Source organism: Rhea pennata, chromosome 1, assembly GCF_028389875.1.
Source record: "Rhea pennata isolate bPtePen1 chromosome 1, bPtePen1.pri, whole genome shotgun sequence".
In the NCBI taxonomy this organism is placed as follows: Eukaryota; Metazoa; Chordata; class Aves; order Rheiformes; family Rheidae; genus Rhea; species Rhea pennata.
In genome coordinates this window covers 77,691,172-77,710,399 of record NC_084663.1, presented here as the reverse complement: position 1 = coordinate 77,710,399, position 19,228 = coordinate 77,691,172, and the positions used below count along the sequence as shown (strand labels likewise).

General features: G+C 39.4%; 1 protein-coding gene across 1 annotated transcript; it reads right to left on the bottom strand.

The window, feature by feature from the left end:
* Positions 1–280: 280 nt before the first annotated feature.
* On the bottom strand, positions 281–10,105 carry UPK3A (uroplakin 3A). Its single transcript, XM_062569166.1, is given in 7 exon segments — positions 281–361; positions 364–439; positions 3,719–3,851; positions 4,308–4,390; positions 5,603–5,882; positions 9,066–9,221; positions 10,051–10,105. Coding segments are annotated over 7 exon segments (864 nt in total).
* Positions 10,106–19,228: the final 9,123 nt, after the last annotated feature.

Here is a 19,228-nt window from a genome sequence, read left to right as displayed (position 1 = left end):
GTCTGTACTGTAATTGTTTTAAATATAAGGGAAGTTTACAGTGACAGGTAAATCTGCTGTATCTGTATCATCTACATAGAAGTAGTTATATAGATATTAGCATACACTTGCTTTATAAGTTCAATCCCCTAACATCAGCTCTTTGGAACAATTCCACCCAGCTACAGCAACTGGTCCATATGCAAGATTTTTGTTATGGCTCACGTTGCAGTCCTGCCCTTCTCTGGCCTGGGCACAGTGCACCTCACAAACATGCCAAGCTCCCAGCTCCTGCCTACCTTCAGCACTGCTCCCCAGCTTTTCTCTCTCTATTTATACCACAGGGCAAGTGTTCACCAGGACACACTTACGGTTACCAGAACACTCAGGTTTCTCTGTTTTCCTCTGCAAGCTGGGGAATTGGCAAGGTATGCTGCAGCCCTCTAATAAAGAATTTCTTCTCATAGAGGCTGAAGAGGAGAAGAGTGGATGGGATAATGGATGCCCCAGTCTCTCCTCAACATTGAGCAGGATGTGGCTGGGTCTTACAATTTAAAGATAGAGGCTGTTGCCCATGAACAAAGGTGGCCAAAAAAGAGAAGGCTAACTCCCAAAAGGCATCTGCATTTGATCTCAGCTGCTGCAGCAGCAGCTGTGATGTAGGTTGTAAGATATTCATTTAGCTAGTATGGCTTGGGTAGGTGTGGATCTATCCTGGATATCATTGCAGCCATAACCACCAGCTATGACCTTACTAGTAAACAGGATCAGGCTGTGAACCTGAGCTCTGACATGTGGTTATTCCTGCTATTTAATTGTTAGGTTGGGTCCTGGCAGAGTTTTGGCTCTGACAACTGGCACTCAGAATCAGTGTCTAGACCCAGTAGTACCTGGGTATTTTTCCCAGCAGCAGTACAAACAGGGCCTTTCTGCTTTGAGTGAAGCATTCAGTCATGTGCATGTGAGCCCTGCTGGGCTGCATGCCCTCAAGGCCAGAGAAAGGGCCATGATCTGTTTTATCTGCTAGTGTGTGTACCCAGGTAGCCAGGGATCTGAATCTCCCAGACCTTTCCTTTCTGTTGTTTTTTTATGCCTCTGTTAAATAAGCAATTAACTGCAAATTGAATGCCGCTATTTGGATTTAGTACATGTGTAAACAGTTATACAGAGTGAATTGTAACAGGGTAATATAAACTTTGCAGTGTTTAGAGAAAGGTTTCATTTCTGTGTGTCTGTTTAGTGCAGTCTAGTGCAAGGTGAGAGCAAATAAAGAATTCATGAGTGCAGCTGAAAAAGCTCATCATCATCTTAAAGACTCACCAGTCTGTGAGCGCTCTTACCACAGTTTCTTCATGAAAAAATAAAGAACTTAGTCCTGGGAAGGATGAAAAAAGGTACAAACAGTTACTTCAGTAGAGTCCTATGAAATAGCATAGGACTGAAGTTTTAAACCCACAAGTTTTGCAGTATAGGTACTCCATTCTAAGAATGTTTGACTTTAAAATTTTAGTTTTAGTAATCTTGAAGACAATAGGGCCCACTCCTTAAAATAAGTATCAATGCAAGATCAGCCAGGCCTGCCAGTGACAGTAAACCATCTGTACCAAAAGAGAGCCCTGACTCATTCTTAATCTGAAACAGTTTGACTGATTTAATGATAGTCTAGGAGAACAGCAACAGTAATTAGTGGCAGCTTGAGCTTATCACAAGTAAATACTTGTTACAATAACATAGTTGCTTTTACACACTCAAGAGGTAGGGCTTTGAAATTCAGTCTTCCTCATAAGCTTTGGGAAAGACAAATCAGTGTAGGTGAAAGTCTACACCAATGGAAGAAAAAAAAAAGCAGTACATAATACATAGGGCAAAGATTTATTTCTAACCATCAACTAAGATCCTGACACAAAGAAAGAAAATTAGTTCAAAAAGACCCCCCAGCCCAGGTACTAAGATGTGAAGAGTGCTAGTTTGCAGCCACCTAGAACAATGATTAGGAATGTGGCTAAGCCTGACAGCAGTGAATATACTCATGTTTTTCCCACTAAAACACTATCTCCCCCATATTATGTGGCATTCTGAAAGAACATGCCTTCTTTGAAGCACTTCTGTTAGCTATTATCCCCACAAAGCTATTTGAGGGTATTTAAGTATTTAGATCAGAACTACTGTGCTACAGAGTAATTGGAACTTGTTTCTTTTAGGGGAGGGGAGGAAAAAAAAAAAAGTTTTATGATGCAAATAATCAATAAAATCCTGATGCAGCTGCAGCTTGCTGTTGCCCACTTCTCAGTCCCTAACTTTCTCCAAGAATATATTTTCTGAAGCAGTTTCTTTAATTCCTCATCAGTTACTATAGAGAAAGGTTCAGGCACAAATGACTACATCATGTGCTTTTGATCATGAGAAACAAATTAGAGGTCTGCATGAAAGCCTCAGCCAGATTCACATTGTGAATCACATTCATTGTGATCACCACCTCTAATTACACCAGTGAAGTTTAAAGGTCTCATGAAGCTTCCGTCTTTAGTCTGGGCATTTCATATCTGCCTTAAAAGGCAGATATGCCTTCAACAAAATGAAGTTTCATTAGGTTAAGACTGTCATGTACTGTAAAATTTCAGAAAAAGATGTTTCATACTTTATCTATGCCTTTTGGTTCCAGTTGCCCATACTGTAGTTTATTTTGAACCAACATTGAGTAGAAGAGACGATCCTTTAGGTCTAGCACACGTAGCAATGCAGTTGTTTCCAACCTTGACTTGAACCAGGCTGTTTGCTCACTCTGAGCTCACATGTGATCTTGGTTCAATTTGGTCAATAGTCTGAGATGTGTGCCTTGTCTCTGCATAAGAATCTTCTAATCCCCTGTTGGGCAGTGAAAAGCTTTTTTTAGTTCCAGTAGAGACTGAGTGGAGCCTGTTTTCACAAGGTTCTGCAAAGACCGGTTGCTACTTGAATCATTTATTTAAAAATCTATGATGTTCTCTGATACTAATCATTTTCTGTATGGTTTTTACTTTCCACATATTTAATCCAGCACTCTGGCAGAGCTGAGTAAACACAGAGCAATTGCATTGTTTTCAAACAAAAGAATTAGGTTTTGCAGCCCTAATACCCACTTCCTGAAATGTAGTTCACTTCCAGCAGAAGTTCATCTTAGGAATCAGTGAGGCCTTACTGATTTTCTGGGGCAGTGGGCACAGAAGACTAGAGAGAATGTGTAGACTAGTTCAGTTACACAGTGCCAGCAAGACCTTGTGTAAGTGACTTAATACATTATTTAAGTAACTTATTTCTCCAGGGGAGGTGGCAAATCTAGTTGAACTCAAACAGACATTAAGTAGTACAGTATGTGATCTCTTTGAATGCCTGCAAACTGGAAAGACAGTTTCCAATCTCTTGAACTAGATGGATAGCAGCAACATATATGGAAAAAACATATAGACTTTAAACATGTGCCACTTTTTTTTCCCTCACTAATACTTACTGAAATTTGAGAGCTGGTAGGTTTAAGATTGTACAATAATTACTAGAGGTGTTGATCTCAGCCTTGGTGAGGCAGATCCTGACCCCCCAAAAAAAGTCTTTCCCTCCATTACTGAGCTCAAGATTAGGAGAACATCTGGTCTGTCATCTCAAACATTAGCAACAGTGGCTTGAAACAGCTGGGGAGACAGCTAGTGATGAAAGGGTTAGGCAATCCTCTGTTACTAGACATTGAAAGATAAGTAGTACTTACTTGACAGTAGAGGACACAGAAGCAAAAAAGCCCGAAAGCAGAAGAAACACAAGAACACTCAGGATTGACGTAATGACAATCATGCCTCCACTCCTTCGACCAGGCCAGGTATCAATTTTCATGGGAAGTCTAACTACAGAAGGATGAAAAGAATATTCCTATCATCTATTTTTGACCAGTATACGCTCCTCAAAAGGGGGAAAGCTAGTGATTTAGGAGAGGCAAAATGATTCTGTCTCTATAAGAGGTCTTAGGTGAGCTATAGGAAACAAGATTAATGCTCAGTGTCAGCTGTTAGAGCGGATAAGTACTTGTGTTACACAGAAGTTTCAGAAGAGCCAGTTACCATGGCATGCATCAAGTCTCAAGTAAAATGTACAAACCTCATCCTTACTAAAAGAATTATTTTGTTTTGAAGGTCACAGAAGCAGAACATCATTACACATTTAAGTCTGCTATTCCCATACTGAAAAGCTGACAAAATAGTTTAAACTGTGGGAAAGGACTCAGTACTGCTCCATAGGAGAGTAATAGGTAATCTAAAGCACATGCAGCTTCTCAGAATACCTGAGCAAAGCCACAGACTTACCTCGTCTGGTTTTGATTGGATCAGACCAGAGCGTTTGGTCTTTCATGATACCATCAGTGTTATCTACCAACATGTATTTAAATCTGGGGAAAAAAAAATAAAAAGTTATTTAAAATTTGAGCTTCCTTATTAGCATTTTGTAAGCTACTTCATTAGTTGGTCTTCATTTTTTTTTGTTGAAGAATTAGATAGTCAAAGGTAACTGGCTATTTCCAAAGACCTTATAAAGAATAGAATATGATTAATCATAGAAAAAGCTTTTTGTACTGTCATGTACAGTTTGCACTTTAATCTTGAGCCTGGGCAGATGATAGCTTTCTAACAATAGTTTTTCCCAGCTTGCTATTCTCTGATATGAAGAGCTTCATTATTTAGTAAAGTAAGTAGTTTTGATTTCCGTATGGAAGTCAAATCTTTTATCCAACAATAGAGATCTTTGGCACTTTCCCTGCTAGAGGAAAGCATTGAAGAGACAGACCAACCTTGGATTTGGCAAAGAGAGCAAGTTCCCATTCTATAATAGTTTGAGTTGTAAGAAATGTCCTGAGAAGACAGAGAAGCCAAGACAGTTTCTGCAAAATTAAGCTGATATTATTTCATTTCAGAAGCATATTAGGTCTCCCCAACAGACATAGCTCTATGTGATTGCCATTTTTACTATGGCTTTTAAATGGAGGATACCACCATAACAAGCATTTCATGTTACAGTGGACAGGGTCCTCAGCCTCCCCAGGCAACAGGGCTCAGACAAGTTGGCAAGCCATCTGGCCCTCACTGTAAAGCCTCCAGCCACATTAGGGGCTCCCTGAATCTGGGGACCAGAAAGGACTTTGTGTGCCACCACCCCGCCTCTTTCCCCCCAAAAATCCCACCAAAATAAAGCAAGCAGTGCCAGAGCTGTGTCTGCATTTTGTCAGAATAACTTAACCCAAAATGCATGATAGATAATCTCAGGATCATTTCCTAAGCAAACTTTTTTTCCTTCATCAGTTTTTGATCAGATGCTATCACTGGATCACCTACCGCAACAGAAATATAAATTCAGCAGTTCATGCATGAATTTGCCTAGTGATCTGTGAATTTAACCTGATAGAGCTTACCATTGCAAGATAAGCTCTACAGAGTACTAGACCAAAGCCAAACCACTTTCATTATTAACTTTGTGATGGAACACTTCAGTTCTGGACTGGTGATTTGAATCAGTATCACTATTTCAGAGCAACATTACAGACTAAATGTTGCTTCCTACTGCAGTTTTGGAGGAGTAATCACCTTGGGAGAAATAAAAATTGTACCTGTATGTTGTATCTGGAGCGAGAGGTGGGTTACAGACATCTAGGAAGTTTGGGTCATACAAACAAGTCCCATCATCCCCAACTCTGAAGAGGTATTGTTTCAGGACATCAGAAACTTTGTTAATGTCTCCCACATCCCCAAGGTTTGGGGGTGATGCGCAGTTGGGTATACTGAACAGAGCAGCCTTGTAAGGTCCAAGCCGTCCCCCACTTGTTTGCTGGAACGTGCTGTCAAGTGGTTTGCTTCTATTGTCAGTCACCATTGAGCTTATTGCCATTGCTGCAGGACAGACACTTTTAAACAAGACTGTTAGAAATAATTCATTCTGTTTTGTTCACCCAGTATTTACTTGGTAACTTTCTCTTCTACCCCAAAACATCCAAATGAGAAGCAAAAAAATCTGTTACCAGTTTGGTCATGTAGGGGTCCCACTGTCCTTCTCTATTTGCTGATGAAGCCTAACACTTGTCCCTTGAACTGTGTAGGCTCCACAGCATATCTCAGAACAGTGCCTTTCACTAGCCACCCTCCTGAAACTCCTCTTTTCCAAGGAGGATCTAATGGAGTGAGGAGGGAGGTGGCAAAATGTAAATGAGCTCATAAAGGTTTAAGGCAGGAAAATGAGCAAAGCTTTTACCTTTCTATGTAGAGTGTTTAAAAAAGCTTGATGAAGAAGCTAGCTCCTTTCCTTAAATTCAGAATGCCTTTAAAAAAAAAAAAATATATAAAACAACAGCACTTCTATACTTCAGAATAGGATTGAGGAATCTGCTACTCAGAGAGCAATTGGATCAGAGGGAGATACTGATCCCATGTCAGAAGCAGCAGATAAGCTTTTGCTTTGGCTGCTTATCTGACAGCACAAAATATTCAGCAGCTCTGGTAAGACTAACCACACTTCTAGAAAGGCCACAGAAATGATTTTCCACCCATTTACAATTCCTTGACAAAAGGCCAGTGTGAAAAATTAGGCTGTTTACATCACTGACCACACACAGACATCTGCCTTGCTCTCTGCAGCTGATGAGGGGGTGAACTTGGACAGGAAAGACCTGTCAGATTCTTTGCAGTGAAGTGCCCTCCCAGTCAGGTATTCTTATATGTAGCCCAGCCACATATAGTGTGCTTCCCCCATAACATACCTGACTCCAATAAGCCTCCAGTATGCTTTGCCATTCCAGGTAAGACACTATAGCCAAGGCAGAGCTCCTATGTCCTGGAGCAGAAACCCTACAATCTCTGCCTGTACAATAGCCATACTTCCCAGAACAGTGGGGTATGCGACCCACCATACAGAGGCTCCATGAACAGATGCAGTATCTACATTTCTGAATGTAGATCAGAAAAGTAGCCATGCCAACACTTCCAGACATTGTGCCACAGAACAAAGTCAGGAAGTCTTCACCACTTCAGACAAACTGTGGATCTGTGCCCAGCCCTAGAGCATGGAGTGTGGAAGCTCAGTTCCAATTCTCAAAAGTTTTCTTGCTGCAAAGCCAAGGCACAAGTCCCAAGAGATACTCTCAAGTTCTGCAGCTGTAACTGAATTTATTTTTGAGACCCCTCCAGCTGTTTGGTGCTGTTAACAGTGGAAGAACAACAATTTTTCCAAAGCTGTGATATGTAGAGAACTACTTAAGTTTGGAAGCATTTTGTTGTGCTCCCAGAGCAGGGTTCTTGCAATTGCTTGGTCATGAGAAGCTTTAAGTTATGATCCAACACAAACTGAAAACTGTCTTAAAGAGAAAGGTTTTTTTGCACAGGTTTGAAACTGAACTTGAGAATCAGTGCTCAAGTTAGTTGAGCCCTTCCACTCAAAAGGGGTCAATAATAAGACAGTGAATACTAGCTAAGACTGATTTTAATCATAGACTTGTTACCCTAAATTATACTCTTTCTGATCTATCTCTATTCCCTTTCCCAGTCACCTATCAGTAACTGTAGCTGTGGAAGAGTTAGCCTGGCTTTGGCAAGCATGTGCTAGCATCTAAGCAAAGCTTTTTTTTCATTAAGTGAAACATGAGCAGTTTGAATCTGACAGTGGCACTAACAAGAATAATGTAAAGGTTATATTACTTTTTCAGACATTTGTTAGACTCTCAGCTTGATGGTATGCTGAGGCATTTTCCTTCCAGCAGAGCTGGATACAATGTGTTAAGAAAATTAAGTTCTCTTAAGTTTTCCCTCTCCCTGCTCCAAGAGGCATCCAAGGGGGAGCCAATATGCTGCTTTCCAGACTAGAAACAAATCCAAACAAAATTTCTCTCAATTTGCCAAGTAACAAGTTTGCATCTGCTTGTTTTAAAAGTAGCAGCATAGATTTCTCTACATATAATCCTTTAGAAGAGATTCATCCATCAGTGTAAGAAGCTTTCATCACAGAAAATGAGGTGATTGATGTGATTTCTAACACAAAACATCAAACAACAAACTTGCATATTTGCAGTCAAAACTAAGTATCAGGTCAATATAGCATTTTAAGTAGTTATAATGCACTTACTATAGCCTGTTTCAGATGCACAAAAGTGCATACATCACTTTTGGGAAGCATCTCAGAAGGCAGTACATTCACAGTTTATGTTAACTTCAACTAACAGCATATCAGGTTACAGTTTCTACTATTACAATCAAAAAGCATCTTCCATCCACCTTTTCCAAAAGGGCAGCAACCCAGCAGTGGAAGTTTTAGGCACTTTCTATGCTATCAACTTATTGTTGTTGGCCATCTCTTCCTCCTCCTACCACAAATTCTTCTGTCTATGCCTCTCAGAAAAGGAGGCTGCATATCATAACTTCTCTGAAGGTAGTATGTTGTTTATATCTATCAGGTTAATGAGTAGCCCTAGCTGGCATTCAGAACAGTCTGCCTGAACAGCAGGGAACAGAGAAGGTGGCTCTTGGTCACTGCCAACAATATTTCATTGCCTGGCAGTTATGAAATCCATTTTATGAATGAACCTGTGAGCCAGGTATCTTTGACCACAAATCTAGCATGACTTCTCTTTGTCTACAAAGAGTTCTGTCCTTGCAAGTGTTGGATGCTTTTGAAGTCTGCACATTTAACTATGAAGCAGATACCAGCTTTATGTAGGGGTATTCAGACTTCTATGCAAGGCATTCACATTTAGATAAAGATAAGGTATTAGACTGTACCACTTGGCTTCATTAGCAAGATTCTGTTAAGCTGTTTATAGCCAAAGGCATTGCTCCACATCTATGGGGAGACAGCTAATAAAGCACTCATGCTTGTTCATGTTAGTCAACCTCAGTGAAATACTGTGGTTATTTTATAATAAGAGTTTAGAGAAAGTTGAGACCAGGGGCTCAGCTTACACTCAATTTGCAACTACATATTTTCTCCTCTCTTCCATTCAGACACAGTCCCATCAAATTTTGAAGAATTACATTAGAGGCCACCTAATGTAGTTATGCTCCAGAGAGGAAGTAATGCTGGATACTTACCCGATTCCATCATTGCATACAAGTAGATGGTGTAAGATTTATTTAGACTTAGTGAGCTATCAAACATACAGAAAGGTTTCTCTAGAGCAACAGTAGTAAGTGTGGGATTGTTCGTAGCAAGCTGAGAGGCTGCAGTCTGAGGTTTCAGGCTCTGATCTAGAAGAGAAAATTACCAAAAAGTGCATGAAACCCTTTCACCTCTCCCTCTGCAAGCTCCAACTCAAAAGGGATGGTAGGCACTGCTAGCAAACAACATTAAAGCATAACAGCAAGACGTAAGATACAGCTGTCTGGGAAGCAGAATTCCTATTCTGAGGAAGTTTGAACACTGATGGGATTGTTTTAATGCAAAATGGGGAACTCAAGAATTTTGAGCAGGAGATAAGAGACATTGCTGCTCCTCAAGAAGGTAACAAGGACATTAGTCATTATCACCAGAGGTGAACAAAGGCAAAGCCTCATTAGATGAGAGACTTAAACATTAGAGTCCCACATACACAAGTACCCCCTAAACCACCCAAAACAACACCAGAAGCAAGATAATTATTTTTAAAATCTTTAATCTACAAGAAGTCATAGTAAGGTTTTTAAGACATACAGAACAGGAATAACAAATCTAACAGAGCCTTACAGAACGGAAAACTGCCTGGGAGAGAAACTGGAGAAGGTAAAGCAGTACTGAAAGAGGGTTTTGTGTCAGACATTTCTCCACTCCCTCACCATTGCCTCATCTCCAATCTCGTAGGAAGGTTTAACTAACAATTAAAAGAGTAAGAGATTAAGTAGTTCCTTCTCCTTCCTGATCTAGATGCAGCAGAGACACTTTAACAAGCTTCCAACAAGATACAATACACATTTGCCCTAAACACCCTTTTCATCCCAGATCCTAAAACGGAGCTGACATGCCAAGAGAAACAGAAAGAGAAGTACGAGGAGAAGAATAAAAAAAAAAAGGAGAAAACAACAACAGATAGATACTACTTACCTGCATATAGCTGCCCCAGAGAGCAAAAGGCTAATACAATCCAGCTGCCTCTCATGCTCAAGTCCAACCAAAATCTACCACCAAAAAAAAGAAGAAAAAAAAAAAGTGGTGAGAGACAACCCCTGCTAAAGAGCTCCCACATGCACTCCTGCCCTGAAGCCAAGTACACCTGCACCTTTCCACAGGCAGCCTGTGGTTAGGAACTACCTACCCCCTTAGCACCTCCCTATAAACTTGTCCTCCCTCCTGCTCAGGTGGCACTAACTCCCAATCTTTATCAACTTCCAGGTGGGGGAGAAAGGTGTTGGAACGTTCATTTCCACTCAACATTGGACACCAGTCTAGCTCTCAGCAATGCAATGGGTATGAAGAGAACTTTGTCTCCTTGTGTACCTTCTTCTGTCTAAAAACATTTTTGAAGTCTTATGAGTAGGGAAAGTTTGGGACTGAATATCTGAATCCAACAAATAATCTACATCAGGAAAGGATCTGATTATGATCTGCTTCAGAGCTCTAAATTCGGGTAGCCTGAAATCAGAGGTTACAACTACTTTCTGAGTTGTGTTTCTTGGGTTACACCTTGTTAAACATAAACCTTCTGATTCTAGTTACCCTAATGTGAAAAGGGCAACTGCATGGATAGCAAACCACTGGGAGAGCTGAATCACACCTGTTATACTGAATTGTTCATCTGAAAATACTCTTGATGTGCATTGCTGTTATAGCTGGTTTATAACATATGAGCTCAGATTACAGAACTGCTAACCACCTGCTTAAAACAGGCTGAGGGAGGAAAAAAAGTATCTGAAAGATTTTACAGAATTAATGGGGCAAACTTGATGCCACTGCCATGACTTGATACTTAGTCTAATATCTCTACAGTTACGTTACCAAATACATCTCTTTTGTGGATATGCCATGGGATCCTGAAATCTATATACATCTCCTTTGTGGATATGCCATGGGATCCTGAAATCTATTTGAAATATGTAATCAAATGATTTTATTATAATTTCCTCCTCATATATATATCATTTTGTTTCAACTTCCACTTGTCAACTTCAGTGTATTTGGTTTGACTTTTTCTCACACTACTTTTGAGGGATAACTGTTGAATGCAGGAGTTATCCCAGATTTGCACTGGCATAGAATGAGGATGAGTTTTATTATTGCTTCTCACTCTGCAACGCACTATAAACCTGCACTGGCATAAGTACTTGTGTATATCAGGTTAAGACAGAAAAGAACTTACCCTTCTGTTCTTTACTTTGGAATCTGATTTTTAACAATTGCACTAGGGAGGTTATTTGTACAAATTTGGTACTGACCTGGCTCAAGAATCCTTTGTCCTTTAAAGCAGTACAAATGATGCACAGAATCTGGAAAGTTTCTGACTTATCAGTAAAAGCATAGCTTAACAGCAGGATCCCTCTCTCCTTGAATCAAATCAATACTTTTCTCCTTACGGTGATTCCTGTAAAATCAGATCCTGATTTTTTAGATAGGTAACCTTTCCAGAGAAATCAAAAGGAAGATTTTTTTTGTTTGTTTTTTTCCTTTGAATGAAAGTAGACACATTATTTGCCTAATTTTTGAAAAAAAAAGATACTAGAGCATCTTGGATATCAGAGAAAAAGAAATATTCTATCATGGTGTGCAAGCCATTTGCACATGTTACAGAATACTCTTCCAAGTTTTGCAAAGCATTACATAGCAACAGAAAAGAATACTAGTTTTTAAAATCAAAAAAATTAAACCCAGACTTACCATACAAATTGCAACTTGAAGATAGTAATTCTTTGCTTTAGATTCATAACCATCAAGTAATAAATTTAGTAGTTATTACTCAGGCAAAACTCTGTGTGAACTTCTTGGAGTTTTGCCTGGATGAAGAATGTGGTAAACTGCTCCTTGGGCTGCAGTCATGCAAAATGTTACTCATGAGATTAATTTTACTACTGTGAGAAGCATGTTAACAGAGTTGCTCATTGCAGGAAGGTTAATAACTTTTTAAAGTGTTTTTTTAGACAGCATGATTTAACTGAGTGCAAGGCCATCTTGTGCTCTAGTGGAATTCACCAGCCACAAATGACGGAGAAAATGTTGCCTGTGTTGTGAGACTTTAAAATTGTTGGGTTTGTTCCACGTTCAAAAGAATCTCTAATAAAGGTAGAAAAATAACATGAAAATAGGTGCTCTCAGCTCCATCTGTGCTGATGGATGTGTCCTAAATTAGGACCAGATTCCATCCTTGCTTACACCGGTGTAAATCCATATTAACCCCACTGAAGTCAAGAGAACTGGTCTGGATTTACAGGATGTTGCTATAAACAAACTTAATCTCTACTCAGCATAGTCAAAGCATTCCCAAAAGCAAGCACAGGAGGAGAAATTAATGTAAAATCCTAGGCAAACCCATGTGTCTATTTAAGCAATAATGCCAATTTTCCTTCTCTGTGGTGCACAGGAGGCAGTTCTGGAGTGATGCATAGAATTCTCCAGCATCAGTTTGGACTGATGGCTCTGTGAGAGCAAAATTTGCCTGTAGCCCTGAAATGCTACTGTGCTAAGCTGTGTAAGGGTTTTGGGGAAATAGGGCCTCAGGTCCTAAAAGGCTGTGAAGAACATGGAGTTCTCGAGGATCTGGAATCCAAACTGTTACACGCTCAGCCGTGTGTAGCACAGAGATAATCCTCTGTGCTTTGCCGTGCTCCATCTCTCCAGTCAGTTGTGCTGGTAAAAATTTATAAGCAACCTAGAAGCACAGTGCCATGTAGAGAACAGGAATACAGGTTATCTGGAAGAGATCTGCAGAGATGGTTAAAACAAAGTCGATAAAACAAGTGATCAAGACATGGGGTAGTGGTAGACAGTTGACACTGTTACAAAAATAGAGAAATACAGAGATGCGGCATTGTGAAAAAATCTTGAAAGTGAGAAGGTGGAATGTGAAACAATAGAGAAGTTCTTCCCTTCTGCCCAGTTGCTGTGCTTCAGACATGATCTGATAGGGTCATGCCACCGCTGCTGCTCAGTCTTCAGTGTCAGATCTGAAGAGGTTACTCACAAGGAGAGCAACTGTAGTAATGCTGCTGTTATAAGGGTGTTTGTCCATTTGAGAATCACACTGAAATGAACAAACAAAAAAATCAATGCAAAGAGATGACTGGTCAGATAGTACAGACTTCAGAAACGGTTGTTGTGAGGGCTAGTGTTACTTACAAATTATTACAAACAGTAGAAGATCCAAGTCAGTCTGGCAAGGGAAACCTCTATCTAACATTAAATAAATTTCAGTTACTGCTGTGCTATATTTGTATCATAAGGCTATAGATAAAAGGGAAAAAATTCCCACTGAGGAAAGTGGTGAAATACTCTTACGACATTTCCTTCTCAAAATATTTGCAGATTACTTTAATAGAGTAGAAGGTTCACATCTTACAAGTTCTGTTGCACTGAAGACCACATAGATGCCTGGAACCTCTGAATCATTCTGGAATTTCTTGCATGTGTCTTTGGCTTCTTAGAAAAGCATTTCTGTCCTTCGTTGCCTCCTTAGGGGGCATTCACTTCTCATCTGAAAAGCTGCCTATTAACACAGCCTCAGAATTAAATTTCCATGTCTCTTTCTTTTTTTTTCCCCCAATAAAATCCCTTAGCCTGTACAGATTATGAATCTTGGAAAGAGCTCTGCAAACCATTTTGTTAAAAAGGGACTGATGCAAAGGAGATAAGTCCATTCTTGTGCTGAAAGAATGTAGGATCAGGCTTATGTGCTGAGCAGGTGTCCCATCTGTGCACAGATCTGAGCAGCATGACTCACTGAACCATTGATATCCTTAAATTAGAAATCTTTCATGTGTCTGTAAGAAAATATGAAGGCTCAGTTATTAAGATGAGATCTTGGAATTTATTTTATCATCTGGTAACAATTAATTTTGTGCAAACCTGAAAGCTCTAGCAACAGCAATGTCAGGAAGAGAAAGAGCTTGATACATAAGAACTTGGAGTCACACATTCTCTAATATAAACTGGCACAGCTTCATTGAAGTAAATTTCTTACAAACAGAGGTCCTTCTTGCATTCCACTTGGAAGTCACGTCTGAGATCTTAGCACTGCAGTAAACCCCTAATAATCTCACAATACTGAAACATTTGTGGCTTGGAGTAGCCAAAGGTTAAAATGAAAGATCCTTTTGTTATGCTGAAGTTATTGTAAGACATTTCCTCAGCAAAGAAAACAATGCTTATTATCAGCTTGAACTTTCGTACTGCTAAGAACCATCAAGAAATACTTTTATTTATGAGAGTCCTGGGCTTACGTGACTGTATAGATGTCCCTAATAAAGCACAAGCACCTTTTTTCTTTTTTCACTGCACTCTTCTCAGGCTGCGCCTTGTGATAGATCATTTGCGTCAGGCAGGTCAATAGATCCGTCCCCCATTTCTTCACTTACAGAATGACTATCATAGTTCTTGTTTTAGTGAATCCATTATTGATTGCGGGGCTTGTTCTAAACATCACTTGCAACTAGGAGTCACACTGGTGTAAAAGAGGGGAAGAGAGAAGTCATCTTTGGTAATTCAAAGTGCTTTGATAATTGTGTATTTTATCTATGAGCAAAGTAATACAGGTTTAGATGAAGAACTAAGCAAAGGTGATGAGGGATGGAGTTAATCTTCCTGACCTATGAACTGGCTACAGTCCCTAGGCTGCAGTTTCTTTTGCTGTCTTCATGCAAGAATGGAGCCTAACTTGCTCCCCAAAATAACTTTGCAGTGTTAGCACGACATGAGTCAACTCAACAACCCTTTCCATGGTGGATGTGAGGAAGCAGGCCTCTTAGTGGCAGAAAGAACATAATCCCCTCCCCCTCGGTCTTCATCATACAAATACTCAGGTGCATTGCAGAGCATTTTAAATTTAATCTTACCAGGTAAATAAAAATTTTGCTTTCTAGTTTTACAAGCAAGACTGAATTTTAATGAAATGACTTCATTAATACTGGAAGTTTACTTAAGATGGATCTCTCTGTAAAGGCTAAGAGTAGGGTCTTTACTCCTGATGGTTTTTATTACTTGAGATACCTTTCTAAGGCTAGAGTCCTGAGCTATCACTTCATGAGGCCAGTTTTTAATACTTTTAAGACTCAGCAGAAGTTTGGTACAATGACTGTGGCTTAATATGAAAGTGAAGTACACCTCAACTAGGCTCCTGTACTGATCACAGCATGCCAAATTCAACTGCAGTCAGACCAGTATAAAAATTCTTTAACAAAATGGCCCATAATTTGTTAATTAAAATGAGAAATGCTTTCTCTCAGGACTTCCTTTACCCACTAAACTGTAATCCCACTAGTTTATTCATTGTTTCAAGAAGGAAAAAAATAAAAACAAAAAAGTACTGTTTTTGACTACAGTCTTTAGGTTGTAGCTCAGATTCTGTGAGCTAAATTCTGGCAAAATGCTGTTTAAAATTGCTGTTGAATGAACAGGAAAAAACAAACAAGCAAAAAACCCCACAACTACCCCCTAAAACGAGTAACCTGGATCAGGCATTGCTTATTTGGAAGGCCAATGAATGGGGTGTTTCTGTGAGGAAATGTCTCCCAACAGCTATGAAAGGGTTTTGTGAAAGAGTTCTGATATATGGGTCCTTGTTCTTCATATCCATGGTGCCAGTGCAGACTGCGCGGAAGGATGGAGTAATCTACAATGTTAGGTACTGAACACCCATGTGCTGCTAGTCAAAATATTCCTTGTTATTTATGCTCTTGTTGTTTAAGAATGCTGCCTTCTACCAAATGATACATAGATTCCTGCTGCTAAAGTTTAAATTGCCCCGTTTCATCTCAGTACTTTTTTTTCCTCTCCAGGATTCAAGGAGCTATATTATACAGAATATGCTTCTGTATAACAACCATTTGTTCAGCTTTTAATCTGAACGGGAGCCACAGGAACACATCAGGTGGGAATGCTGCCAGCCCTGCACTGAGTTTTGTATGTAAGTCCATAAGCAGCATCAAAATGCTGCTTTTTTAAACAGTTCTTATGGCATGGTAACAATATACAGCATCTTCTCATAGACACCCTCTTTTTGAGAATTTCCCAATATGTATTTTGATACACAAATACAGCTGGTACTAGGGGAAAAAAAAAGGAAAGACCGAGGGAAAAGGATCCTGATGTTAGGTAGATTACTGTCATTCATAGTTGCACTAGGGAAGGGAGAGAAACACTTAACCTACTTATGTTTGTATGATTTGCAGTTTAACATGGCATTTATGGTTTCAACTTATAGTAGGTTATAGTATAGCCTACTAGAGTAGTATATAAGATTATTTCAACTAACTTCAGCTGAAGTTAGTGGCAAGTCTCAGTTAATAACTGATCACAGGCAAGATTCAGTGTAAACAGCTGTGCTGGGAGTGATGTGCTAGATAAAATATTGGAATTTCAGTTATGCTGGTGTGAGTTCCTTTACAGTCAATAGATTTAACCCTAGACCCCTGTAAATTAAGATAAAAATGAATGAGTAACTATTTTATCATAAAAAGTTATATAAAAGAAACTAAGCATGGCTGTGACCATGTCTAAATGGGGAAACTGAGACAAGGTAAAGTGCACTGACTTACCTGGGGTACTGCAGTAGTAAAATGTGCCCAGATCTCCAGTTTCATGGCTCCCAGGCCAGCATTGAATGGACTGGGCTGATTCCAATAAAAATCTATTTCAGAGAGCTTTTTGATAAGGTATTTTTACTTAACTTGATAGGCAGAAACATGTTTTTCATATATAAAGCTATTAAAAACTTCTTTCTCTTAATGCACTGTTTAAATTGGACTCACTAAGAGGCATCTTGGTGGTGTCTCCTGGTTTCTGAACAGTTTTGGTTCCCATCCCATACCTTATCCTTGTCTCCAGCCTGCCAACCACTGCAATCCATTTGTCTCAGCTATCAGTTGTTAATTACTCTGTCAAGGAAGAGTTGCTTTGTAATTAAAACCAAGAATGAGGACCAAAATGGCAGGTAGTTAGTGACCCCCTCCAAAACCAAGCTATTTCTACTTTTCAGCTGGCCACCTATAAAATAGGAATAAAAACCTTCTCTCTCAGCAACTATCCATTCAAATTACAGATGTTTTGAGGAATAATCTTTTATATATACATGCAATACTTAGTAGTTGCCTTTAAAAGAAGAATTAAGCTCCAGTGTAACAATTCATTGGTCAAGTTTGCACAGTGTACAAGTGCTCAAACTCACTTTCAGTTTCCAAGCCTTCGTGCATGGAACCTCTGAAAAGAAAGTCCTCACTATACGGCTTGTCATCCCTCTCCTTTTCTTTAGTGCCAAATAAAAGCTAGCTCAAAGCTATAGAGCCTTACAGAATTGTCCGTGCCTGGGCAGAGAGGCAATCCATTTTTATATTCTGCTCTGTATTTCTTAATGTCTGAACAAGCAAGCTAATTTGCCACAGGACGGTTCATCTGAATTTATGTGAGGAGCAAATTTTAGTCAGACCAGGGTACATGTGTATCTCCAGGGCAGAAGTGCTAACTAGCACACCTTCACTCAAACTGCCTAAGTCAACCAGTGTTATCAGAAAAAAAAATTTCTTGCACCTCTCAGATTATACCAAAATGGTATTGGAGGCTGCCAAGGCTTGTCCCCACAGAGGTGCCCGATGCCTGGGGCTGCCTCCAGCTCTGTCAAACATATATAAGCTTTCCACTCCTCTTTTAGTTTGGCTGTAATTCTTGTTCTACTAGATAGACCAGACTGGTTCATTGTTAGCTTTCTCATTTTGCATTCTTAAGATATTTTCTCTTACTTGTGTTAAATATTAAAGAGAAACTCCAAGCCATCTCTGTTTGGTGGAATTGCTCTATTTCAGCAGAGGTAATACTAAAGGTCCAGCATCCCAGATCATTATAGACATTAAGAAACAGTGTGCTATTCTAACCTCAAATACTTTTTAAAGTAGGAGTGAGATAAATCCAATTCCTTCATTCACAATGCCTAGTATAACAAATGTGTCACTGGTAACTGCATGAGGGTAATAACAGGTAATCAGTAAGTTGCTGTGATTTACCAAGTTCCACCTTGTCAGCTGAGTCAGGTGAACCACATGTATGCCATCTCCTAGGCTTCTGCAGTTGTGGGGTAAAATGAATTTGAACCACTTGAACCACTTAAGCTGACATGTTTCATTACACATCAGCAACAGAGTAAAAGTACATTACACTACAATGAGTTAGTTCAACTCATTTGATGAATAGTAGCACATTAAAACAGGAAAACTTGGTCTCTTGCAACTATCTCTACACATGGACTATACAATCACAATGGTAACTTCAAGAAAAAAAAAGAAAACTATTTCAATTTCTGGTTCTTCTACTTTAAAAAAGAATTTTGTTTAGCTTAGCACTTAACTAGCCTGACAACTTCATGTCCCCCCCCCAGCTTCCTCTCCCTGCAATTATCTCCCATCCCACTTTTCAGTCAGACCCTCACAATACCTTTAAGTGACTTGCTTTTCTAAGATTTGCAAGGGGCTATTCACTGCTGGGAAATTTTCTTCCAGTTCCTCAACATACCTTCTCCAGGGGAAGGAGGTTGAGCAGAAAGCAGTGGCACAAGACTTCTTCCACCAGTTTAGCACCATAGAACAACCATCTAGAGTTATCCATCTAGGAAGGCTGTATTGCCAGAGATGCACAAGATTCAGCAGGCCTAAGGAACAACTCCTTAGATTTCAGAAATGAGAAAGAAGGAAAGAGAATAAATAAGCAAAAGTATACTGCATAGTATTTAGAAATGATTCAATAAATGAGTCCTTTAAAATTGCATGGAAACAGAGCTGGCAAATTCAGACTTAAAGAACTGTGAAACTATATCCTACCAGTAGTTCTGGTATTCCAGTATCCTGTTCACTAGGCATCTAAAAAACAAGAAAACACAAACAAACAAAAACACTCCAAACCCTACTCTGAAGACCTCCATCAGGCAAAGCATCTCACATGGTGGTTATTCATTTGCCTTTTAAAGGGTTACAATTCATCTCTTGTTATTTATGCATTTTTGTTCCACTTTCCATTATTCTCAATTCTTTTACTAATAAAGAGTCCCACATCCCAAAGAAGATTGTACATCACAAATCTTTATTACATCAGGTTT